This window comes from Cyprinus carpio, chromosome B8 (assembly GCF_018340385.1).
Source record: "Cyprinus carpio isolate SPL01 chromosome B8, ASM1834038v1, whole genome shotgun sequence".
In the NCBI taxonomy this organism is placed as follows: domain Eukaryota; kingdom Metazoa; phylum Chordata; class Actinopteri; order Cypriniformes; family Cyprinidae; genus Cyprinus; species Cyprinus carpio.
In genome coordinates, this window is record NC_056604.1 from 16,005,770 (window position 1) to 16,032,827 (window position 27,058).

A 27,058-nucleotide genomic window follows, 5' to 3' on the forward strand; every position below is an offset into this window, starting at 1 on the left:
TGACTCACTTGACTCTCTTAACTTGATCTAAACCATATCTGTTTAAAATTCAAGCTTCTATTTTAGCTGAGATGATATTTCTCAAAATACATTTTAATATCAACTTTTATATTAATTTACATCACATTTATTTATTTGGCAGACACTGGTAGCAACTTGGTTCTCAATGTATACAGTACATACTTTCAGTAATACTTACAGTGCCATGAACACAATGTATGCTTTTTTAATTCCGGTAAAAAGTAAGGAAAGTCAGAACTATTATTTTCAATGTAAAAGTTAAGATATTAAGTTGTTGAATGAAATCTGGATCGGGCTTTCTGATTTTACTTGAATTTTTGCCTTTTTTTTTTGTTATCAAACCAAAACAACAAAACTAACAATAACAATATAAAACAAAACTAAGAACAACCAAGGAACTTTTTCTGTGACAATAGAGCAAAAACAAGTAAAGCATTGTTAAATGTTTGCAAGTGAAATAAAATACAGAGAGCTCTAAACAGTTACTGTTAATAATAATAATAATAATAATAATAATAATAATAATAATAATAATAAAACTATGTAAAGCATTCCTAAGCTCTGTAGTTCACTGTAAATGATGTCTGTAGCCCTGTTAACTTGAAGCAACCCAACAAGAAAAACCAACCAGCGCTGTGATAATCTGTTTTTCTGATCAATAGAAAATTTGTAGGTTACTTGACAAACAAGTTTGTCATCAAATGCTTTTGAACATTTCCACCAAACAGGAAAAAGATTTAAACACAAAGATTTACAGTATATAAAGACCTCATGATCTTCCTCCCCGTCATAAAAAGTATTCTTCTATCATATCTGGTTGATACACGCTACTTTTTTTAGTGTAGTCATATTTGAGCAGTTATTAAAGGAACAGTTCACCAAAAATAAAAATTGCTGTCTATGGAGGGTCAGAGAGCTTTCAGATTTCATCAAAAATATCTACATTTGTGTTCTGAAGATGAACAAATGTCTTACAGGTATGGAACGACATGAGGATGAGTAATTAATTACATAAACCATCCCTTAAAACTGAGAAAACAAACCCTTAAAATAAGAAAAAATAATTTATAATAATAATCACACTTAATTTACTTAACTATCATTTTAACTGATATTTCTTTGTCATTTGACCTCCATCTTGACTACCATGACTTGACTCCATCAATACATGAACCGTGTTTTAATTATGAATAATTAAGAACTGCATTTAAATTGGTTCTAACCATTAGCATATTAAGTAACAAATCTTTTAGTTTGTTTCTCAAAATATTTGAATGTTTTTCAATAAAATTGTCATAGAGAAGTTTTATTTAAAAAAAATTATCTTTCCCTTGAAATATACATTTTAACTACATTTTGAATGGTAATATTTAAAATATATATATTAAAAAAGGACTTGTACATTAATATTATTACAATTATTTTCAGAAGACAAGTGAAAAAAATAAAAACAAAATCAATAAAAAATAAAAATAAATAGCATACAATGTTAATGGTAAAGTCTGTAATGGTAAAACACTTTCTCCTATCCCAGTTTAAAAAAAATATAACAAATTGGAGTGTTTTTGAAGCTGCAGCCAACGATCTGCATGAGCTCACAGATACTGTAACATCATACACGTGTTGACTCTCTGATCTCTGGGTCTGATCACTGGGGGTCTGTCACTCAGGGGAATTTTCTTGGTTGGTGCCAATTTATGGCAGAAGACACTCTGAGATGTTTTAGTTTTGGACATTTTGATCATTCAATAATGATAAACCATGGATCACAGTGAAACTCAATCAGCTTCATCATGCCAAAGAGGATCCTTACAGAAAAGGGCACAAAACCTTGAATAACCGGTTTGAAAAACCCTTTGTAGAGCATACACCCAAACTCATCTTCTGGAATGCTGCGGAATGGAAACATCAATGAAAGATGATCTTAAACTTAAAACAAACAAAATACATTCACTTGGTTAGATAAAGGCTGCATCCAAAAGTGTGTACTCCCCAAATAGGGACTTGTTTTGAATATGTGCTGAATGTGATGCAGACATACAGTACTACATTTACCATGTTGCCATTATCAAGTTACTACGGTGTCAGTTGTATATCTTTGTCAACTCCTCTCCTGTGGCATCATGGGATAGTAAAAGAGTCCTGTGGAATTAGACTTGAGGATCTTGCCGGTAGCAGTAGTTCATCTGGGCACTTTTGTCTGAGAATACTGTGAATTCAGACATATACAGTTCATTTAACATACTGTTGCCTAGTATGCAGTAGGGAAGTGTGCATATATTTTTTCTTGTTTCAAAACTACATTTACTGAGTTCTTAAGCGAAATGTATTTTTTATTTTTTAGAATGGATTAAATTAAGTACAAGAGTAAAATGTGTTCTGATGAGATGAGAATGTATTTGAATGTAATATGATTCATATCTCAAAAAACAAAACAACCAAACTACCCTGACAAGAAAATACACTAAAAACAAAAAAAAAAAAAAAAATACACAAGAGAAAAAATATCACATATCAAGTGTAAAATAGAAAAAACAAACCATAAAACTCATTTCTTCTGATTAGGCATATATTTCCATAAAGACAAAACACAAAAGTATTGAGCTGGTAAAAGGTCTAGGCTCATTATAGACCATATAAAGATTCAATGACATCACATTGTGAGAACTGAATAGAACATCTAAAACTCAGTCATTTGCAGAAGACAGAAATATACAGAAATATGTGAACTTTCAGATGGAATGGTAACCATAACCCCCCCAAAAAAGAAAGAATAAAGAGGTAGCTATCATTAAGTAATACTGTACTTGCTGATAACATCAGTGCAGATGTGCTATCTATCCACAGCTGAAATGGTTGTTTACTGTTCGTGACGCAAAATCGAACAAAATCTGTGAGAGCAGCATTCCATCTGTCATCTTTAACATGTTGTAGTATTGTTGTGAGTGGTTCTTCTGGCTAGCCAATTTTACTGTTTAAAGATTCAAAGCCTGATCAAATTTTTTAATGCTAACAGATTCACAGCATTTCCTGGAGTAGTTCCCATACATGCCCATACATAGTATGTACGCATGTATACTGATACTGAAGTGACACAAAAAACCTGTTAGTTCAAATGATCCATGCATGTTCCGGAGAATTTACAGAAAACCAAACAAAGCATAATCTCCATTTGCAATCTGCAATATACAAAGCATTCTACACTTCACATTTAGTGCCTTAAAGGGATACTCCACCCCAAAATGAAAATTTTGTCATTAATCACTTACCCCCATGGCTTTCCAAACCCGTAAAAGCTTACTTCATCTTCAGAACTCAATTTAAGATATTTTGGATGAAAACCGAGAGGTCTGTGACTGTCCCATAGACTGTCAAGTAAATAACAGTATCAAGGTCCAGAAAAGTATGAAAGACATCGTCAGAATACTCCATCTGCCATCAGTGGTTCAACCGTAATGTTATGAAGCGACGAGGATACTTTTTGTAAGCGAAGAAAACAAAAATAACGACTTTATTCAACAATTCCTTTGTCAGCAGTCTCCTCTGTGTCTCTCCATATCACCATATGCTGCATAAGCTTTTCTGTATCATCCACGCCACAAGGTTGAGCTGTTTTCAAAGGAATTGTTGAATAAAGTCATTATTTTTTTATTTCTTCGCTTACAAAAATTATCCTCATCGCTTCATAATGTTACGGTTGAACCACTGATGGCAGATGACCTATTCTGACGATGCTTTTCATACTTTTCCTTGACACTGTTATTTACTTGACAGTCTATGGGACAGTCACAGGCCTCCCGGTTTTCATCCAAAATATCTTAAATTGTGTTCCAAAGATGAACGAAGCCTTTATGGGTTAGGAAAAACATGGGGGTAAATGATTAATGACAAAATTTTCATTTTGGGGTGGAGTATCCCTTTAATATCACCTTTGAGGAAGAATAAGTCTCATTCCTACATCGTTTAAAAATTTGTGACTGTGCAAAATACTAGACTTTACTATGTACTTTACAATTTGTACAGACCTTTTGATATATTCCATTTAAATAAATAAAGTAATAATAAAAATAATACTACACTGAAGTATAAGATGAGAGTACTGAACATCTACTAAAACTGTTGTTTCTCCAATGAATACATGCTACACGGCTCTGACCAAAAGACAGTTGCTTCTCTTCACATTCTTCCGGAACTTCATTTACATGTACATTTTAAAACAGTATCTCTAAAAAACCTGATCAGCATCCAGAACTATATACCTTTTGGGTCCTGCCCACTTTATGATGTCAAGACATACAATCAGACATCACTCATATTTTGTTCAGAAGTAAATACACTACAGAACTTTGAGTTGAACTACACCACATTAACATTGGCACTTATTTCCTGATACCCATGTGACATTACATGTTTAATAATCCACATTTGCCACTTAAATGCCATTATTGTGTCAATGTGCAATTCCCTTCATGTAACAAATTTCCCTTTATACAGTGCACTTTTTTGGCTCCTCTTATGAAGTTACTTTCATAAATGTTGTATACATGCTCATTGTCCAGGGACGTAATGCTTTCACTTTTTTTCTCTACCATCTAACATGAATTGAACATAATTCTAGGAGGTTTAATAATACAACGGTTGTAATTTTGGCACTTAATCACATGAAGACATCTATTGGACAATGTTATTTTATACATGTCATTTACAACATATGTCATATGTACCTTTATGTTTGTCAGGTAAAACTAACAATAAGGTTTCAATTTGTTAACATCAGTTATATATGATTGTATAAACGAACATAAATGCTATAAAATGGCTGCAATGCATTAATGAATTTATTATCATTATATTCCAACCAACTTCAAAATATAGCTTCCAGCTAAAATATTGAGTCCTCTATCCATGATATTGCTTTTTTTCAGTGAAAAATTCTGAATCAGAAGAGAACTACGCTAAGGTCAAGCTCTGTTTACAGTTCTACACATGGGAAGGACTTTTTCACTGAAGGAAGTGTTATTATGGATTATGAACTGGCATTTTGGCCAGAAGCGGCACCCATTCATTATAGAGGATGCATTGCTGAGCAACTGATGTGATGCTAATTTTTCCAAATCTGTTCTGATGAAGAAACAAACTCATCTACAGTACATCTTGGATGGCCTGAGGGTAGGTATATTTTCATTTTTGAGTGAACTATTCCTTTTTCTCATGTTAACAAATTGAACCTTATTGTAAAGTGTTATCACTAAACTGAAGACACAAGACCATCCTCTCTCAGTACAGCTGTGTCTACAATGTCTGCAAGAATTTTGGACCTTTTCAACAGATACAGCTGCCACATTTCCAACTATGTTAGGTCCAACATGCTGCCCCCTCACATAAACTCTTCTGCAATGTCTTTCTCCATTAGGTTTATTCCCTTCATCAGTATTCCACTTCCCAAAAAGCAGCTATTCAAAGGACATGAGGTTTGCTGGTATCTGTGGAAAACAATGTGACATTCCTGCATATTTTTATAATTACACATTTATTTTACATGAGAATTTTTGTGTCACGATAGACTTACCTGTGGTCTTGTACTCCTGCAAGCCTCTGCTAAATGTCTGTGCCAGATAATGGCAGAGAAACGTGATCCAGTCTGGAACTTGTAAACATTACCTGAACCACAGATTAAAACAATTGAACTTGTAGGAGTTTATTCAAATAAAGTTGTGACATTGCAAATCTGCCACTTATAAAGCCAAAAAGTAATTTGCTGAATCAAATCTATGTAGCAATAACTCATTTTTTTAAATGTTGTGATACATATTAAGGTCTACATGAAGCCAGTGCTTGCACATCAAGAAAATTCCTTTAAATTCACCAGTGCTTGCACATCAAGAAAATGCTGTTTGATTCAAACTATTTCCTGGAACTTCATCAGGATATTAGATAACTTTTTTCTCTTCATTTAAATGGCAAATACGTTCAGTGACAAAACAGAAAACACACAGCTGACAGAACAAAAACATGAGAAAATAATGATCACTTTTAGATGATCTTTCACAATGTTCCAGTTTTCTTCCATTTCTAAAACCATCAAATTGAATAATTTATCTGTCACCTGCCTGCCGCTTACAATGCCATACTAAGCGAAAGTACTTCAAAAGTTTCTGATTCACACCTTCAATCTGGGAAGTGGCATGACATTTCAGTGACAGTTGATGAGAGTTTTAAAATGCCAAACAATTAGTGCAAGCATTTCTGATTGTGAAACAAATGTTTGTTTTGAATCGAAATATTAATGGAACTTTATAAAAAAGTAGAAAGCACAAAAGCATTTTTGTGTCAAACGTGTATGTCGTATGCAGCAAATGAATGAAAAATAGCCATAAACATTGTTTTGTAGCTATTCTATCACAGCGTGAAACAGTTTATGTTTATGAAGAATTAAATTTTAAGTCACATACATTATATGTTCATGCATTAGTTGTAGACAGATGAAAAACAGTACCTCTTTCAGGATCAGTAAGCTGGAAAATGTTTGGATGTTCAGGGTTTTCTGGCAGAACCACTATCCAACCTGTGAGCGTGATCTTCTTACATGGCCTGGATTTATACAAGACAAAAGCACAGTTACAAAGAGGTTAAGCCAAGAAGCTTGAATTCAAAAGAGTACTGGAATTTCCCTTAACAGCATAAATGATGTAAAAGACAAGTTCTTATAGCTGAAATTAATTAATTTGGTTGAAATAATTAAATAATTTTAATTAGCATAATAACCCGTAGATTCCTGTAGAGCGTTTATATTTATAATAATATGCAACACTTTTTATTATTATTATTTGACCGGTTAAAGTCTGAATAATAGCTTAGATGGCACTTCATAAGTAAAAAAAAAGTGTTTTCACATTGAATTGAGAGAATAATGAATCACTTACATGTCTTCGCTCATTTGCTCTTAGAGCTTTAGAACCAAAATAGATGAGAATGGAGCCAGACAGGACAATCCAGTAGCGCTTCCAGGATGAGAGCTGACATGAAGAAAATATAAATGCAAATTAGCTTAAGAGACAGACTAAGTGCTCTTCTCTAAAAACTCAAACAGGCATGACTATTTCATGGACTGTATTTCCATCTTTATTTTTTTATTATTTACTATCAACTGGGGCAGTCACATTGAAATTTAGACCCTCAGCAATGAAGACCTGGTCAAGACTGGCAGCACTACAAATGGTTTTGGACGTGCAAAATAAAATATTTCATGATTGATTACATATTGGTTTAAACATTTACACATTAAAGACATGGATTCTGCAAATTATAATGAATTTAACAGTGTGTAAGCCATACAACTGATGCACTGATATGCATTACCATAAAAATTAGTTATTTTTACATTGTACCTAGGGCAAAAGTTTGTAAGATTATATTGTACTTAAAAGTCATTTGTAATATTTATATAACAGTTACAATTGTTTTTGAATATATTTTCAAATGTAATTATTCTTGTGAATAATTACTCCAGGCTTTAGTGCCTCATTATCCTTCAGAAATCATTCTAATATGATGATTTGCTGCTTAAGATTTAAGATTCATTATCAATGTTAAAGGGGACCCACCAGCAAATGTCACTTTTATAAAGCGTTTGAACACAGTTTTGTGGCTGCAGTGTGTGAAAACAACAGGGCCTGTAATGGTAAAAATCCACCCACTCATTTTTTTATAATCCCAATAAATCATAAACAGTCTCTCAGGACAAGCCATTCCAGATTTCTCCCTAGGTACATGCATAGCCTGTATAAAAACATGGATGTAGTTTCCGTGACGTCACCCGTAGATTCCTGTAGAGCTTTTTTGAAGCTCAAAGTGGACGGAGTGGGCCGTCACCATCTTGGCAGCGCGTCACCGCGTGTCGCTCCCAGATAATTGAAAATGGGCAAAAAGGCGGGAGCTGGTTGCTGAAGCCACGCCCACCTAGCGCGACAGCAGTTTCAGCAGCAGCAATCTACCTGTCACTCAAGTGACCACACCCTTAATTATGCAGCACTTTAAGGCTTAATAGAATTTAAACGGATGAGTTATAAAAAAATTCACCCGCCTCACAGTTGTCATGAAGGGCAAAATTAGATGTATAGACCAAAATCATTTTTTGAACCAGGCTGTAAACGTTTTTTTTTTTTTTTCTCTGCTGTAAAGTTGGGCATTTTAACATGGGGAGTCTATGGGATTGAGTCCCTTTTGCAGCCATCCTCTAGCGGCCAATTGTCAAATTACAGTTTAAGTAACTTCCTTGTTGGCTTCACGAGAGAGAGCGGGAGGTTGCCGCTTGGGTACACGTCACCACTGGGAAAAAGTCCCACCCATTTGTGATGCTCTCTGACCTATTAGCATAGACACAGTCCTGAGTGAGAAGCAGCAGTCTGCCATTACTGGAGATATACAATGTCAGCGCCAAAAAGGCATTAAGTGTTGTGTTTTTGCGATGCACCAATGAACATAGGAGTCTCCACAGACTCCTCCCATCTAAGCCGCTAAGAACACTGTGGTTAAGTTTCATTTTCAAAGGAAATATACCAAAAAAAATCCCGATAAAGTCATGCCAATCATTTTATACCAGACTGCTTCTCAAATGCTGGATTTTCGCAAAGTCTAATTCTGAAAGTGGGATCAAAACCAATGCTTCGTGCGCAAACGTCAAATTGCCTTTCTGAAAGAGCTTCTTGACACTCTGTAAGGCTAATGGTTGCTAAAGCTACCATCGTCTCTGCCTGTTTTCATTGATGCTGCCTTCACGTGCTACCAGAATGATCGTAAATAGGAATGTGGTAGTAAAAAAATGCATATAAAAGCAGTGTGAGTCGATCACTTGAGAGTTTCTGACAGTTTCAGTTTGCCGGTGTGCTGGCGGGAGCATTAGCTTTTAAAGCTCCGCCTCTTCTGAAAAGGGGGCTGGGAGCACCAGCTCATTTGCATTTAAAGGGGCAAAGACAAAAACAGTGCGTTTTGGCTCATACCCTAAAAGTGGCTACTTAAACAAGCTATAAAAATGATCTGTGGGGTATTTTGAGCTAAAACTCACGTACACACTGGGGACATCAGAGACTTATTTTACATCTTGTAAAAAAGAGGCATAATAGGTCCCCTTTCATGTCAAACTTTTGTGTTTTCATTCCTCATGTGTTCTGTGACCCAGTTCACCCAGTAATATTTTTGTATAAAAAGAACTTTCAAAACAACTGCATTTATTTGAAATATAAATCTTTTCTTACAACAGAAAACTGTGAAGTGTCACTTTTGATCAATTTATTGTAACCTTGCTGAATCAAAGTATTAAGCTGTGTACTTTGCCTTACTCATGTACTCATGCCTTAACTTGTTATCATAAAACACACCCTTTTTTTTACTTAAAAAATGTTACTTATCGGACCTGCATGTCAAATGTCTGATAAGATCAATGAGTAGTAGGTAAAAGCCAAAAAACACATTTCATGTTTATACTGACATTAAACTTAACTTTATGTACGAACACATCAAAGCCATATCTAATCTAATAAATTCATCCAAGTTAACCTACTGCATTGATCATAAGTGGGCTACAGGGTAAAATTACTGGGTTATGTTTAACATTTAAAATTTTACAGGTAAATTTAACTGCACACTTACAGTGGGTTTTTTACCCTCCTTCACCAGTGTCTTTCTTCGCAGGGGCCCTTCAATGGTTATACTGCTCAGAGAACTGCATTCATAGCTGGAAACTGCTCCTGGGGTGCTGGGGAAGCAAGAAAATCATTTTTTCCTCAGGTCATATAAAACATTGAGATCAATATGTCCTCCAGCAGAACAACTCAAGTATATGAAGAGGATATGTACAGTAAATCAAGAAGGAAACAAAGATAAGAAGATTAAAACAATTGTTTAAGAAAGACAACAGCATTAACTTCAGTTTTTAGGGACACAGGTAACAGCTATATTCCTACCTATAAATATAACTTCTACTTCTGGGAGAGGTACAGATTGGGACTCGCCAGTTTGGACCAAGTGTGGCGTACATACGTCCTCTGAAAGTAGTCAGGAAGAGGAATGTGTTTTTCATTTGTATTAAGAAAACGAAAGTGTCACAAATAAATAAGAAACATGTTAACAACTGAGATTCTGAACAGAGCAAGAAGTGCAAATGTTGTTAATGTGTTGTGATTTAAGAATGTGTGTGTGTGTGTGTGTGTGTGTGTGTGTGTGTATGATATTTATATATATATATATAGACCTAAATTCAGAAAGACGAAACAGAAATATAATAAATGCAATTAATTTTCTATTCTAATTAATAATCATGATGTATAATTTGCCTTACCTCTCAACTGTACTTGATAATTCATCACTAAAAGAGCTCTCTCTACTGCCTGCAGACAGACCGAAACAAAGTCATTTTCAGGACAAAACAAAATCATTTTTTTTCTCTTAAAATAAACGAATGAAAGGTGGTGAAAACGTCACGTCTATTTAGAAATAAATCAACGTGGTGTTTGCGAAAGACAATAACCCACTGTAATAACAAAAGCTTGAACATTACTGCCATCTAGTGGAGAAGAATCATAAATGCACACACAGTTTCAACACAGCAGTCATATTTTATGGTGGTAAAAGAAAACACCTTTAAATTAGGACGTAGATATCCTAACACATTAATCTTGTGCTAGTGGGACAAAGACTGAGATACAAGGGTGTGTACAAGAAGAATAAACTGCAGTACCAAGTGAGATGCCGTTGGTAAATACTGAATCGTGTGTGTGGTTTCTGACAGGACTGTGAGACTCTAAGAAACTGTCGTCCAGTAGGTGTCGAGCCTTTTCTTTTGCAGGAAATGTTGCACTTTTACTCTCCACCACACCATACTGGCACATCATACTGAGAAGAGATGACAGAATTGAAACACAAAGACAGTGAGTCAGATTAGGCATGGTATTCCCTTGAGAAAAAGAAGTGCACTTAGTTGTATTGAATATGTACTTGTAGTGTACTTCAGATGTTGAAAGTATATTTCTACTTGCAGATAATATAATATTAATGAAATAAAAGGCCTCTTAAGAGTACCTAAAGAGAGAACTCTTTCACTTCACACAAAGTGTACTTTTTAATAATACAAAATTAAAAGATTTACAAACCCGATTCCAAAAAAGTTGGGACACTGTACAAATTGTGAGTAAAAAAGGAATGGAATAATTTACAAATCTCATAAACTTATATTTTATTCACAATAGAATATAGTGACAAATGTTGAAAGTGAGATATTTTGAAATGTCATGCCAAATATTGGCTCATTTTGGATTTCATGAGAGCTACAAATTCCAAAAAAGTTGGGACAGGTAGCAATAAGAAGCAGGAAAAGTTAACTGTACATATAAGGAACAGCTGGAGGACCAATTTGCAACTTATTAGGTCAATTGGCAACATGATTGGGTATAAAAAGAGTCTCTCAGAGTGGCAGCATCTCTCAGAATTCAAGATGGGCAGAGGATCACCAATTCCCCCAATGCTGCGGCGAAAAATAGTGGAGCAATATCAGAAACTCAGAGTCAAGAAAAATTTGCAAAGAATTTGAAGTTATCATCATCTACAGTGCATAATATCATCCAAAGATCAGAGGATCTGGAACAATCTCTGTGCGTAAGGGTCAAGGCCGGAAAACAATACTGGATGCCTATAATCTCCGGGCCCTTAGACGGCACTGCATCACATACAGGAATGATACTGTAATGGAAATCACAACATGGGCTCAGGAATACTTCCAGAAAACATTGAACACAATCCACCGTGACCCACCGTTGCCGGCTAAAAACTCTATAGGTCAAAAAAAGAAGCCATATCTAAAAACATGATCCAGAAGCGCAGGCGTTTTCTCTCTGGGCCAAGGCTCATTTAAAATGGACTGTGGCAAAGTGGAAAACTGTTCTGTGGTCAGACGAATCAAAATTTGAAGTTCTTTTTGGAAAACTGGAACGCCATGTCATCCGGAATAAAGAGGACAGGGACAACCCAAGTTGTTATCAGCGCTCAGTTCAGAAGCCTGCATCTCTGATGGTATGGGGTTGCATGAGTGCGTGTGGCATCGGCAGCTTACACATCTGGAAAGGCACCATCAATGCTGAAAGGTATATCCAAGTTCTAGAACAACATATGCTCCCATCCAGACATCGTCTCTTTCAGGGAAGACCTTGCATTTTCCAACATGACAATGCCAGACCACATACTGCATCAATTACAACATCATGGCTGCGTACAAGAAGGATCCGGGTACTGAAATGGCCAGCCTGCAGTCCAGATCTTTCACCCATAGAAAACATTTTGCAACTTCATTATTACAACTGTGTAATTACAAATATATTTAAAATGGATTATAAATCATTTATTCACCCTCAAGTTGTTTCAAACCTGTATGAATATCTTTCTTCTGTAGATCATAAAAAAGATATTTTGAAGAATGTTGGTCTCCAAACAGTTGCTGGTCCCCACTGACTTCCATGTATGAACAAAAATACTATAGAGGTCAATGGGGGCTACTTAAGTGGGTCAATAAAGCACACTACAGTTCAGCTAATTGCATTTAACATAAATTTAAACTATAATACATACATTTTCACTTCATTGCTATTAAAATACAATTCAGTGTCTGTTCAGTTCACACTTATGTATATTACATGTATACTATTTTTGAAATAAGCACTCTTTTTAAACGTATGCTAAACTGTACTTTTTCACACTTGTCATATGTGTTGTGAGGGGTGAACTTTTCTCATAATGTAGTGTGATACCTACTTGTTCCCCAGACTGTGGCTCTTCCTGTGTCGGGCAGGAGGGGGTGTTGGAAGGTGGGCAACCACTGATGTATCAGGACAGTCTTCTCTTATATCACACCGAAACAAAACATACTCATCTGAGGGTCCTGTAAACACACACACACATTTATACTTACACCTCCAAGTAAATATGGTACACAAACTCGCATACATTAGTATAGTAATAGATGTACTTGCTTATTGAAAAAGTTATACGTAGACCGAAGCTGCATTCATAAAGCCCATTCCTGTGCTATTCAAAACTAACAACCATAAAATGCTTGCTAGCACCTATTAAAGCTGCATGTGGATAATTATGGCTCTCAAAAGGCTAAGATTCGAAAACACTCCCATGGTTCCACAGCAGAAAGTTAGGCATTGTGTCAAAGAAGATGGCTCAGTTTCTCAACCCAGCCACAGTATTACCGGCCTGGTAAACAAGAATACCACTCCAAAGTAGCAAAAAATAAGTGGACAGCCAGTGAAAATGTTCCCTGCAGTCATGTTTATAGGCCTTTTCCAATGTAAAATCACACCAGACGGGGATGTGTGGCAATGCTGGAAATGGCTTTGGATTATTATTAGGAGTATGTTAATTACGACATTCCCCACTGTCTTTTATAGTAGGTTAATAAGTCTCATAATGGGTAAGAGCAGCCCTTACCTAAATGAAAACAGACTTTGTTCCCAACTAACAATCGGAAGTGACTAGCTCTACATTAGAGGCCTTTAAAACATATCTGGGCCAAGAAAACATCTAGCTTAGTTCCCAACAGAGACTTTACAAGAGTGTCAATATTAGTGTCAAGATATTTTGTAATTTTTCTACCGTAAATATATCAAAACTTAATATTTGATTAGTAATATGCATTGCTAAGGAACACATTTGGACAACTTAAAAGAGGATTTTCTCAATATTGAGATTTTTTTTCACCCTCAGATTGCAGATTTTCAAATAGTTGTATATCGGCCAAATTTTGTCCTATCCTAACAAACCATACATCAATGGAAAGCTTATTTCAGTTTTCAGATGATGTATAAATCTCAATTAAAAAAAAATTGTCCCTTATGAATGGTTTTGTTGCCCAGGGTCACAAATAGTAAAATAAAGTAAAATATAATATTGTCAATATTAAAATAAAAATGCAATCTTGAAATGTCTCCCAAAGAGTATCTTAAATTACATGCTTAGTTTTAGACACTGTCACATAATATACTGTAAAATATACAGTTTCTTTTTTTATTTTTTTATTTGTCACACTTTATTTAAAGATTCAATTCTCACTATTAACAAATCATTAATTATGACTTTTGCCTCAATTTAAGGAGTGGATCACAGATCTACAATGGCCTTCATAATTTAATTATGTTTCCTGAATAAATTATTCATCAAAGTTACATTTATGCATGTTAGAGAATAAGTTGAATATGGCTTTAGTCTGCCTTTCTACTATAAATACTATGCGAATGAGTGTGTGTGTGTGTGTGTGTGTGTGTGTGATGAACCATACTGATAAAATTCTAGCTAGGGCTAGGCGGCCTTAAAGTTCTGGTAAGTTCTGTGTATGTGTGTTAGTATCTGTCTGTACAGGGAGAAGCTCAGACAGTCCCAGGACAAACGTTCAACTGCCAATGTCCAGTGTATCAGATATACATCTTTGGAGAAAGGTATTGCATCTGAACTCTGATCACTTGTCACCAAAATAGTTGTCAGAAGATATATTTGAAGCGTTTACATCCATACTGTATGTGGAAACTTTAAAAAAGTTTATCTAGGTTTTGGAACCAATCAGAATTTTGGTGACTTATGCATTGACGCAATTAGCATCCTCTGTCAGAGTATAATTGCTGTTGATTTTGAATTGTACGCAGAGCAGCCTACAAACTCCATCAAGAGTGTTACAGCTGACTTCTGCTGATGAAACTGCAAACTATTTTCTTCAGTAAATGTATTATTAATTGATCGCATCTCTGACTCTTGGTCTTCATTCATCATATCTGGTCCTTGGGTTTTAACTGTATATTCCCCTTACACAATTAACTTGCTTATAATTTGCTTCTTATTAATAGTTAGTAAGGTAGTTGTTAGGTTTAGGTATTGGGTAGGATTAATAATGCTTTATAAGTACTAATAAAGAGGCAATATGTTAATAAGAGGCATGCTAATAAGCAACTAATTAATAGTGAGAATTGGTCCCTATACTAGTGTTACTACTACTACTACTACTACTACTAATAATAATAATAATAATAATAATAATATTAATATACATTCATTTTTACAATGCTTTCTGAGTATCTGAGAAAGACCATTGATGTCATCTTATAACTTAAACATAAAAACTGCAGTAGTACCAAAAAAACAAAAACAACAAAAAAGATTCTTTCCATAACCAATTTCCACCTAGATGACTCCATGTGTTTGTCCAGTTCTGCCACAGCTGTTACAACCATAAAATGCTCAGTGCAGTTCAATTTCCCACTCCACCATCTGATAGTCAGAAATAGGAAACATCCTAATTGCTCTGCCTCTTATGAGAAGAACTGACATACACCATGATCTCATTCAAACTCTCAATTAACCTTGTCAATTATGCTTGTCTTGAGGTACAAGTACCAAACACACTTTTAAAACCCATTTCTGCTCTATACTGCTCTGGCGTTCATCCATAAGCCAGATTTCTGACATTAGTGCATAAAACTGAAAACTACTCTCGCACAATGGATGTTAAAATGTGCCATTCCTGTAAATGTTAGCTAAGACATTTATTATTTATTTTAAATTTATTGCACAAATTAACCAAGTTACAGTAATATAATAATAACTTGTTTTTTAAAATAGTAAAAAGGTAGTGTATTTTCCAGGCACAGATATATTTTTCTCAATCCACAATGCATTTTTACACACAATTTGTGTTTTTATATTTTGGATGTTTATGTATACTTTAAAAGAACCACGGCCACAAACTTCACTGTTTCTGAGAAAAAGACTTAAGCTTATGCATTTTAAGTCAACAGTTAACTTTAACCTTCAAAGGTCTATCTGAAAGTTACCAAAGACCACAATGATCCGGAAAGACGTCTCCACCAGAGCCACTCTACTGACAGCAGATGGTTTGGATCTGCCAGACTGAGAAGAATAAGCTCATGGAATACTTGAAGAAAAGTCACTCTGTTTAAACAAGCGTCTGAGGGGCTGATCTACATCACCCTGAAAATGCTAGGTTACATGGGTCTCACTCTTTCATTGCCCCTCCAACATTCACATCTGCAGAATCTCTCTAACTATCAACCACTTCCAGACATAATGCAGTCCATGCAGCACCTCCCCAGTCAGGTACTTTAGCTGAATTACTGATGATCCTCCATTTTTCCACTGGTAATCAAAACTCAGAGTTAACCACTTCCAGGAGGAGTTTTTGAGAAAAGTAAACTGAAAGGATGAAGGGATAAAGACTTTACCTCCAAGGTCTTCTTTGGAGGATACCAGACGAGGTGAGCTGTTCCCAGGCTCAATCTTCAATGACAGTCTGTACAAAAGAGTTGTGACAGGGTTATAGTCAATAAAACATCACATTTTTGACAACATGGTTTAAACTTAGTAGGTTTCTCTCACAGTCACAGTATTCATCTGTATTTCATTATGCTTATACAGTACATAGAGTTGAATAACTGTGTTTGAAAAGGACACATTTTTATGGGAAAAGATAATACTGATTTTTTTTTAAAAGAAAGAGTATAGTTTTTGGAACAAAGAGAAACAACAATTACCGTAACATGACGTAGGGTTGTGAAAATTGGCTAAGTTAGTTAAGGTTAGCACTTGCTAGTTAGGCTGTGATTTTCTATTTTGCACTGAGCTTCACCCCATAACATTCCCAAAATATTTAAAAAATGGGTAATGTGTGTGTGTGTGTGTGCACAAATATTAGGGTGCGTAGTCCATATAGCTGTGAATGCTCTGCATACCCAAGTTATTTTAGAGATTGAGTTCACCAACTGGCTAATATTAACATTACTTTAAATGTATAAAATCACATTTCCACTTTTGTGATACTGCTCTCACTGCTCATGTGATATTGCTAATATGATATAAATATGAGACATAAACTCATGGGCATTTTTTGCCACAATATCTTGAATTTTAGGCCATAACTGCATTTATGGAGATTTTGCCCTGCATCATATTTATCAACAGTCATCTGTATGAAATGTAAGATGACGTACAGGTCTGTGGGTGGGGTCAGTGCATTAACTGCATTAAAATATGTTATTTTTCATAACTAATTAATTAAATTAATGCGTTAAACTGACAGCCCTAAATTTTTGGTTTTAGCAATAAAATCTTAGGCACAACTGGCAATGTTTTCAGAAAACGACCTCTCTATTCAAGCCCAGCTCCACAGAGCTCTCTTTAACAGCGGTCCCAGATGGCAGGACATGCTGCAAGCATGGGTTAAGGATTTTAAGACTGTGACCCTGGATCGCTGAGGTTTTCCAACCTCACAGACTGCCAGACAATGATGTCATTCCCCCAAACACAACCATTATACTGCAGTCCCATCCATTCCACCAAACCCATCCTCCTCTGGCGGCCATGTATCCTTTGGTGTTGTCAGAAAGTGCCTGAGACAATTTCACATGGAGCTCAGTCACTGTCTGAATGTCTAAATATGAGAACTTAATAATATGGTACAATAAATACACTTTTATAAATAGTAACTTTGTTGGGTTGTTGAGTTGTCTTTTGTACAATACTTTATTTTAGTGATCTTTTACATAGACACACTATGTTACTATAAAACAACTGAAGTTGAAGACTTTATTTACACCATGATCAAATACCTTCCCCTTGATATGACATGTTTTTCATTATGGTGCAGACTCTATGTAAACGTTTATCTCTGCATGGCCTAGTTTCACTTGAGAAGTTTCACCTGATACTGAAGTGAACCAGGCGAGTAATTTTTTAACGAAGCATGGAAAAGATGTTTGAATTATGTCACTTTGCCAAAAAGGTGCCTTTCTTTATTTTCTCATATGGAGACGTGTTTGAAAGCTTTACCAGAGCAACAGCTTTAACACATTACTGTCGCTAGGCAGAATGGAGCTACAGAAATGATTCAGTGAGGAAAATTACACCAAGGCAAAATAATCCAGCTTTTCTAACATGAAACGACTCAAGATCTTGATATATATCACAGTCTCTATTGAGTTCCAGTCTTTTATCTTTCTGCATAAATCAGATTAGAATAAAAACATCACACTTGTCACAAAAGTGGTAAATTTTTTTCTTTAAAGTGACATTGAAAAAATAAGATGTCTGCATTCCCCCTTAAAATGGTGATTTTGGCTTGTTACATTTCAGAGGTCATGACCTTCTTGAACGTATCCAACTATTAAAATAATACTTTGGTAATATAATAATTTGATATAAAAGCATAAAAGCTTGTGACACATGGGAAGCTTAGCCATTCGATAAGTATATTCTACAAGTTATTGTACAATATGCATATATAAACCTAATTTAGGGAAAACATTAATTTGTCAGTAATTACAAACCAACACTTGGTGCCAAAACAGCAGTTTAATTTACTGTAGGTTAAATTATTTTTTTATTCATTTTTATAAAATTATAGTTATTAAACAATTATAAAAAAAAAAAAAATATATAAAATATCTTATGTTTTCAATAACACTTCAACACAGCACTTGAAAGAGCCACCTAACTGAAAATTATCTTTGACATTTCCACATGGAAACAGTGGAAATATGGGGATCCAGGGTTTTGCAATTCCTGATGTTGCGTTTATAAGTGTCTAGACGGCAAGAAATTGGACCACAATGAAACCACCTGCCCTTTCTGTGAGACAGACAGACAGGACCACACAGTAGAAGTGAAGAAAGCTCCGGAGGAAATGGGGAAAACTCATTTAATAATGATGAAAACATCAATGCTATGCTTGTCTTTGTAGAGGCAGAAAGCCACATGTATGCATAATACATAACATGTGCAGCATGTAACATTTTAAAAAATAATACTGTTTTTGAAATCTCATTCATAACATTCATTTGTCATACCTCACCACATAGCACAATTTTTAGAAAACCATATTATATAAGACTGTACTAGGAAAATACATTATGGGCTTCACATGTTTATGAAGCCTGAGGTAAAGGAAATAGGGATTATATTGTAGCATAAAGTCATAAAGTCATGCCGAGCTGGTGCAGCTGTCTCCGGTAAATTAGGTGTTTGGTTGGCCTGTGGGCTATGCAGCCAAACCAAGAAGACATAAAGTCCACAGACAGCACATGTTTTAATAAATAGTATAGGCAGCTGTGCAAAATGAAGTGTTAAAACCAGGGAGGTTCTCGATTTACGGGGGTCTTACAGATGTGAGTAGTTTAAAGTGAAAGCTGGCATAGACGTTTATGAAGTGCAATAAATTGCAGGGCAGAACACAAAGCTAAAATCACCCAAAACAATCAGTTCAGCTAAATAAAGGCTACTGAGCATTGCAATGTGTTTGGGTAACTTACGTGTAATTGTCATCCTCCACAAACTTTTGGAGCTCCTCGATGTAGCGCACTGACATCAAATACTTCTGCACATGTGGTAACATGACTAAATGATCTGTGGGGCGAAGAAATGTGAAAATGAAATTTTAATTCTCACATCAGTATACTGTGTGCAAGTTTATCATTTAGATTTCTTTTCTTCTTTTAATGAGATCTGAACATTCATATGAAAATGTAGATAATCAACTGAAAATGAATATGGTTTTTGAAAGCAACTTACCGTAGTTACAGGACACCTGTAGATCGGAGATGATGCGCAGTAAATTGTTCATCTGATTGGTTCTTTGCTCAGTCTCGATGATGCTGTCAGAAGCAGGGTAGGCGGAATCAATGTAGGTCATGTCAAACAGGTAAATTCCTAATGTAAACAGAGAAGAAAAAGTGTTTATAGAAACGGGTAGAGAGAGAGATCATTTCATATTTAAAATTTCAACACAAAAGGTGAAGTTTTAAATACTTTTCAGGTTGCTTTTAAACTTTAAATTTATGCAAGGGCACAAAAAAAAGCTTGTGCATAACATTCCAAGATTCCAAATTCATTATTCCTCTCCAGCAAGCTGTATGTTTATTCAGTGTGTTTGAAAACTTTGAAATAATTTTTCATAAACATTTTGCATGAGCCATATGGACTTGTATGACACTTATGGTGTTGTTTAATCAGTTTTAAGACAATTTAGATTAGGGAACACTATTAACTATTAACTAGTTGCTTATTAATGTGCATATTACTAGCATAATGGCTGTTTATTAGTACTTACAAAGCACATATTAATGCCTTATTCTGCATGACCATCTAGATCCCTTAATCCTAAACACAACTACTACAACAACAACTACCTTACTTACTATCAATAAAAAGCAATTTATGAGATTATTGAGGGAAAATGCTTAGTGTATAATAGTGAATGTGTTCCTAATTTAAAGTGTTACCGTTAGTTTGAAGCTTGACAGCTTCAGTCTTCATTTTTGCTAATGTTCAAAAGTTTAAGGTCGGTAAGATTTTTTTTCTTCTTCCCAAAAAGACAGTAAAGACTTTTATATTGTTATAATATTTCTGTTTTCTATATAAATGCTGTTCTTTTGATAATATATACATACACCGATCAGGCATACAATTATGACCACTGACCAGTGAAGTGAATAACACTGATTATCTCTTCATCACGACACCTGTTAGTGGGTGGGATATATTAGGCAGCAAGTGAACATTTTGTCCTCAAAGTTGATGTGTTAGAAGCAGGTAAAATGGTGATTCATAAGAATTGGGTCATCTTCAAAACTGCAGCTCTGGTGTGGTGTTCCCAGTGTGCAGTGGTCAGTATCTATCAAAAGTGGTCCAAGAAAGGAACAGTGGTGAACCGGCCACAGGGTCATGGGCGGCCAAGGCTCATTGAAGCATGTGGGGAGTGAAGGCTGGCCCATGTTGCCAATCCAACAGACGAGCTACTGTAGCTCAGATTGCTAAAGAAGTTAATGCTGGTTCTGATGGAAAGGTGACAATACACAGTACATAGCAGTTTGTTGCATATGTGGCTGCAGAGCTGCAGACCAGTCAGTGTGCCCATGATGACCCCTTTCCACTGCCGACTTACCAACAATGGGTAACTGAACCATGGAGCAATGGAAGAAGGTGGCCTGGTCTGATGAATCACATTTTATTTTACATCACGTGGATGGCCGGGTGAGTGTGCGTCGCTAACCTGGGAAACACACGGCAACAGGGTGCACTATGGCAGAAAGGCAAGCCGGCGGGGGCAGTGTGATGCTTTGGGCAATGTTCTGCTGGGAAACCTTGAGTCCTGCCATCCATGTGGATGTTACTTTGACACATACCACCTACCTAAGCATTGTTGCAGACCATGTACACCCTTGGTGGCTGTGGCCTCTTTCAGCTGGATATTGTGCCCTGCCACAAACCAAAAATGGTTCAGGAATGGTTTGAAGAGCACAACAAGTTTAAAGTGTTGACTTGGCTTCCAAATCCCCCAGATCTTAATCCAATCAAGCATCTGTGGGATGTGTTGAACAAACAAGTCCGATCCATGGAGCCCCCACCTTGCAACTTACAGGACTTAAAGGGATAGTTCACCCAAAAATGAAAAATCTGTCATTAATTACTCACCCTCATGTCGTTCCAAACCCATGAGACCTTTGTTCATTATCAGAACACAAATTAAGATATTTTTGATGGAATATGAGAGCTCTCTGACCCTCCATAGACAGCAATGATATTACCACGATCAACGCACAGAAAGTAGAGTCCGTGCCTCGACGGGTCAGGGCTGTTTTGGCAGCAAAAGGGGGACCAACACAACATTAGGAAGGTAGTCATTATGTTATGCCTGATCGGTATATATATAGCAGCCCACTTTTTTTTTAACATTACTAATAAAATTACTTTCTTGAGCACCAAATCAGCATATTGAAATGTTTTCTGTAGGATCATGTGACTGATGATTGGAGTTATGACTGATGAAAATTTAGTTTTGTCATTACGTTATTACAGTCATTTTAAAACGTAATAACATGTTTAACTGTGTTTTTGATTAAATAAATGCAGCTTCGGTGTGCATAAGAAACTTCTTGAAAAAAAACATGAACATATTTACCAACCTCAATCTTTTGAATCGTACCACATATAAGTTATTCTAAAAAACACCACTATTCTTTTCAAAAAAGAAACAACATTTCTAAAAAAAAAATCAAATGTTTTTTTTTTTTTTTTTAGGCAAACTATCCCTTGAAAATGCCTTTACAAAAAACATCAAAAGTGAAAAAATAACAAAATCCACATACTGTTTTCCACAAACTCATTTATCACTTTCAAACAGACGTTCTACAGTACTTTGAGGCATACTGTATTACACATCTGGGCCCTGAACTCTGTCAGTGTTGCAAACTTCAAGGCTTTGCACTTTCCACTTCAGTGGCCCCTCACATCACTTTTACCACATTTACACAGATAGTTCAGAAAGCACTCTCTCCAAGAGACTCAAGCACATTGGTAATTGCCGGATGACAGGGACACAACTAAATGGCATGCAGTGTCTGACCTGAAAACGGTGGCCTGGAGTCATTGCCTGAATGCTCTTGCTTGCTTGCTTGTTATTGTTCTGTTTCCTTTACAGGATTCACAAAGCAGCTTGCTAATCAGCAGGTAGAGGTTACGAGTCTATTAATGAGAGCAATGAAGAGTGAAGATGTGATTTACACAGGCAAGGGGATGTATCTGCTTTCTCACGCCAAGCCTAAAGACTTAACGAGTACTCAATTACAGGAAGGTGAGGGTGGATGCTCTCTGTGGGTGAAGCAAGTAGAATATGTTACATCAGTAAACTGACTGGCTGAAAAGTGAATCTGTGCAACTAAAAACCTTCAGTAGCTACATAACTGCTCTGCCACTCCATTGCTAAACCAGATGACACACTTGTTCACATTGCAATCATACACTTATACAACATGGTCAATGTTCCGCTCAAGTGGTCAGGAGTAGATAGTTTTGACACCTGGTTCTGTGCTGGAATAAACAGCTTGTCTCTGCGGTTAACAGCCCTTATTATTCAGATTAGCATGATTAGCACTCTATTTAAGTTGAAAAAAAAAATACAGGGTTAAATAAAAATCTTATAAATATTTCATTAGCATGACAATAACACTATTAAAATTATATTTAAGTTGAAAAAAAAAATACAAAATTAAATGAAAACCATCCAAAAATTTGGTGAAATCTTAATATTGACATTACCATTCAAAAAAAAAAAAAATATTGGGTGCAAACTGGAATTCTTTTTTTTTCTTTTTCCAAAAAAAAAAAACCTTAAAAATAAAAAAAAAAAAAAAAAAACCTTAAAAAGTGTATCAGTTTGTACACAAATATATTAAGCAGCACAACAGTTTCCAACATTGATTAAAAAATTATGAATGTTTCTTGAGCAGTAAATCAGCATATTAGAATGATTTCTGAAGGATCATGTGACTTTGATGACTGGAGTAATGGCTGCTGAAAATTCAGCTTTGCCATCACAGGAATAAATTACATTTTAAAAAATCTTCTTAAATATATATATATTATTGTGATCAAATAACGCAGTCTTGATGAGCATTAGAGGCCCCAAACATATAAAAGGTAGTATAAGGAATTCTGTACTAATCTTTACAAACAGGGCTGTAAAATATAATTTGATTTGACATGTAACAATGAGCTCAGTAGTACTTCAGCCAAAATTATTTGTGACGTTGCAGCTGCCCCCATAAAATGAAAAGACCTGACAAAAAATCTGCTGCACCAATATAGGATCTGGAGTTATACCAGACACTGAAACTGTCATTAAAGTCACAGAAATAGTCTAGCATGTGTGTGTGTGTGTGGTCAGCTGTACAGTTGAGATGGACCCTGACATACTGCCTGTATTGACCTCTAGAGAGCTTTCACTGGATTCAGTTACAACAGCAAAACCAAATTAGTAATGAAGTGCATGACCGCTACTTCAGCTGCCATCTATTGGTCAACTACAATTACGATTTTACATATGCAAAGAAAGTAGAGAAAGAATTCTCTGATTATCTCCAAGAAATCAATTAAATGTGAAATATGTTAAATAAAGCTTTTTCTTAAAAAATTGTGCTCAAAATTAAGCAGATATTATAAACAATGATCAAAATTTTTGACCGATAAGTAATTTTCACAAACTTTATAATTAAAAACAATTTCTTTTAATCAACAAGGACAAAATATTCTATTTCTTTCTATTATTTTTAGTGGCTAGTTAACAAGCCATTTAATGTCATTAGGATTTTATATTTAGCAAAATGAATTGACTTAAAAAGAGGAAAAAGAGAATGTTGGCTTGACAAAACAAGGGGGAAAAAATCAAGAAGGTTTTATTTGGCATGAAATATATATATAATTACAAATAATTATATATTTGTCTTCATCCAGGTCTATTCTAGGCTTCTGAGCCTATTTTACAACTTTACAGGACACAATGAATAAGAGTGAGTAAGATTTCCTGGAAATAAGAGTTCTAGTGGCTGCCAGATTCATAAAGAGAAAGACAGAAAGGTCTAAGAAAAATGTTCATATGGCAATAGATTACAGATATCAGTTAAATATGGAGTGCTAAAAATGTTCTGTTTATACACTGTTCAGCAATAAAAGAGACTGACAATCTCTGACAATTGTATATCTGAAGTAACTTTTCAGGACTCACAACCAAATTTAGAGAGAACGATTAATGCATACACTATGTGCTGCATTAAAGGAACCATAGTCTTGACAGCTAGTTATCTGTCACTCATTGACATATGTGTGGAAAGAGGCACATAGTTTGCTGGTTATTCTTTGCGGTCATTCACTAATGTTAGTGCTGTCAACCTCTCAGGTTTTCAAATAAGTTTGAAAGAGTATTTTGCAATTCCTGAAAGAGACAAGAAAGCCTAAGTGATCTGTCAAGAGTTACCCATGTCTCTTCATTATCTAACGATCCCTATCAGGAGGACCTGAAAGTGAGCAGGTGTTAATTGAACACCCGTGGAATTCAGGAGCAGCCGTCCGATACTGATGTCCATGAATAGAACAGGGAGTGTGGCTGGAGTGTGTTCTTCCCGTCTGGCACAGCGCTAAGGCTCCTAAAACCAGGGACCATTACAGCCAAAGACATTTACAGACTTCAGGGTTTATGCTCCTTGAAATATAATACTCACATGTGTCTCTCAAGCCAATTTTAGTACATAGTGTGACTTTCACAGAGAAGGATGATGTAAATCACAATTAGGCATGGGCCGGTATGAGATTTTGACGGTATGATAACCTTAAGCAAGAATATCAAGGTTTCGCGGTATTGTTGTTACAGCTCTGAAATGTGTTATTTTTAAATGACTGGGAAAAAAAATATAAAAATATATTTTTCCGCTGGACACAATATATTTTGTTTTTCAGCAACATACAGAATATTAGAAACAGTAGAATTAGTTTATTTTTTTATTTGATTTGTTTCCTAAAAAGAAAAAAAAGACTGACAACTTTATTTAACCTAAATCTGTAATTACAGTTATTTAATTTTAGTTAGTATATAATTCATATACATATCATGTATATCATTTCATATCATTTAGTTATATAATAATAATCATACACATAATTTGATTTAATAATAACCCAATTTGGTTGACAAGCTTTGTGAAATTTGGTTGACAAGCTTTGTGAAATTGTGAAACGCAAACTTTTCAGAAGACAGTTAGCTCCCCTCAGAAACACATTCATATAAACCCCCAAATCAATATTGAGGATTTTCTTCCAATAGTTCGTGGCATCATGAACAGTGAGTGATCTGCCTGCTGTATTTTTTCTCTGTGCGTCCGTCTTCAGCGTCTCTGGCCTGTTAACAGGCGTTAACAGACTTCATATTTTCACATAAATTACATTTTGGAAAAGGATTGCATTGCAACGCAGTTTGTGCAAGTCCAGAACAGAGAGTTGCCGATTGCATAAAGGCCAGAGTTTATTTCGGCTATCCACGCACCGTTTGCGTTACGTTATTTTCGTCATCAAGAGGGCTCGCGGACAGCCGCGCACCCCGTGGTACTACGCATGTGTTGAGCTCATCCCTCCGTGCTCATCTGCGGTTGAGTATACTTCTGAAAGCTGTGCGCGTGCGCGGAAAGGAATGCTGAATGTGAAGTGTACCCGGGCCTTAAGTTCGCACGTGACTGACCAACACCGCTCGCTCGCACCAACAGGAGGAGGAGGGGTCAGTGTTAATCTCTACACTTCACTCAGCCTGAGGGATTCCTACTCTTTCAGTCTTTGAGGAGACAAAGAAAACAGCGCATACCGCAGGAATGGTATAATGGAAAATATTAGTGGTTTTGAAACCGTGAAATTTTTTAATTCGTGGTATACCTTGAAACCGGTAATTGGCCCATGCCTAATCACAAAGGCTGAGGAAATGTTTCACTGAATATACCTCAGCAAAAATCTTGGTGATTAAAATAAATGCTGACATCTCTCAGATGCTCAATGATTGATATGCATCACCTGTGATGTATTACTAATAATAAGTAAATACGATCACATGCAAGTTAACCACAATGAATCCTCAAATGGGACAGTCACATATTTTGGTCTATAAATATCGAAAGCATTTAGGACACTGATCAGGCTGGATGCCCAGTCACGAACTTTGACTATATATTTTAAAAGGGGAATTCACAAATAAATAATTCCATGATAAAAAAAAAAAATTTATTTATAATCTATATAGAAATGTAACATATAACATGAGCCATAAGGAATGTGGATAAAATTAATAAGCACTTTGAAAAGCACACAAACATTATGACAAACTCAAACTAAAATTTAAATATACCAATTTAAAAAGGCTATGTAATATCTAATTCAAGATAATTCAAAATATTAATAAACACTATAATAGCATGCAAATAATACTAAAATAACATTGCTTTGAACCACATCACACATGGCAATGACATGTACAAAAAGCAATTTTACATAACAAAGAGCATTATACGATGTTCTAAATATATGGCAGTCACTGCATTTCAGAGCAGCTGGATGTGATTAACCAAGACTGGTTTCATGTGCTCATAACCACACTAGTAATTGGTGCATAACGTAC

At 35.5% G+C, this 27,058-nt stretch overlaps 1 protein-coding gene across 1 annotated transcript in view; it reads right to left on the reverse strand.

Moving 5' to 3' along the window:
• Positions 1-3,873: 3,873 nt before the first annotated feature.
• The window catches only part of ralgps1 (Ral GEF with PH domain and SH3 binding motif 1), a 79,793-nt gene continuing 56,608 nt past the window's right edge, over positions 3,874-27,058 (reverse strand). The window contains exons 8-19 of the mRNA XM_042729967.1: positions 19,642-19,779; positions 19,383-19,476; positions 16,302-16,369; positions 12,820-12,946; positions 10,757-10,911; positions 10,358-10,406; positions 9,984-10,064; positions 9,670-9,775; positions 6,945-7,037; positions 6,518-6,623; positions 5,591-5,682; positions 3,874-5,504 (exon numbers count right to left, since the gene is read on the reverse strand). Of these exons, the coding sequence (XP_042585901.1) occupies positions 5,475-5,504; positions 5,591-5,682; positions 6,518-6,623; positions 6,945-7,037; positions 9,670-9,775; positions 9,984-10,064; positions 10,358-10,406; positions 10,757-10,911; positions 12,820-12,946; positions 16,302-16,369; positions 19,383-19,476; positions 19,642-19,779 (1,139 nt within the window). The 3' untranslated portion in view covers positions 3,874-5,474. The remainder of the gene's footprint in view (positions 5,505-5,590; positions 5,683-6,517; positions 6,624-6,944; positions 7,038-9,669; positions 9,776-9,983; positions 10,065-10,357; positions 10,407-10,756; positions 10,912-12,819; positions 12,947-16,301; positions 16,370-19,382; positions 19,477-19,641; positions 19,780-27,058) is intronic.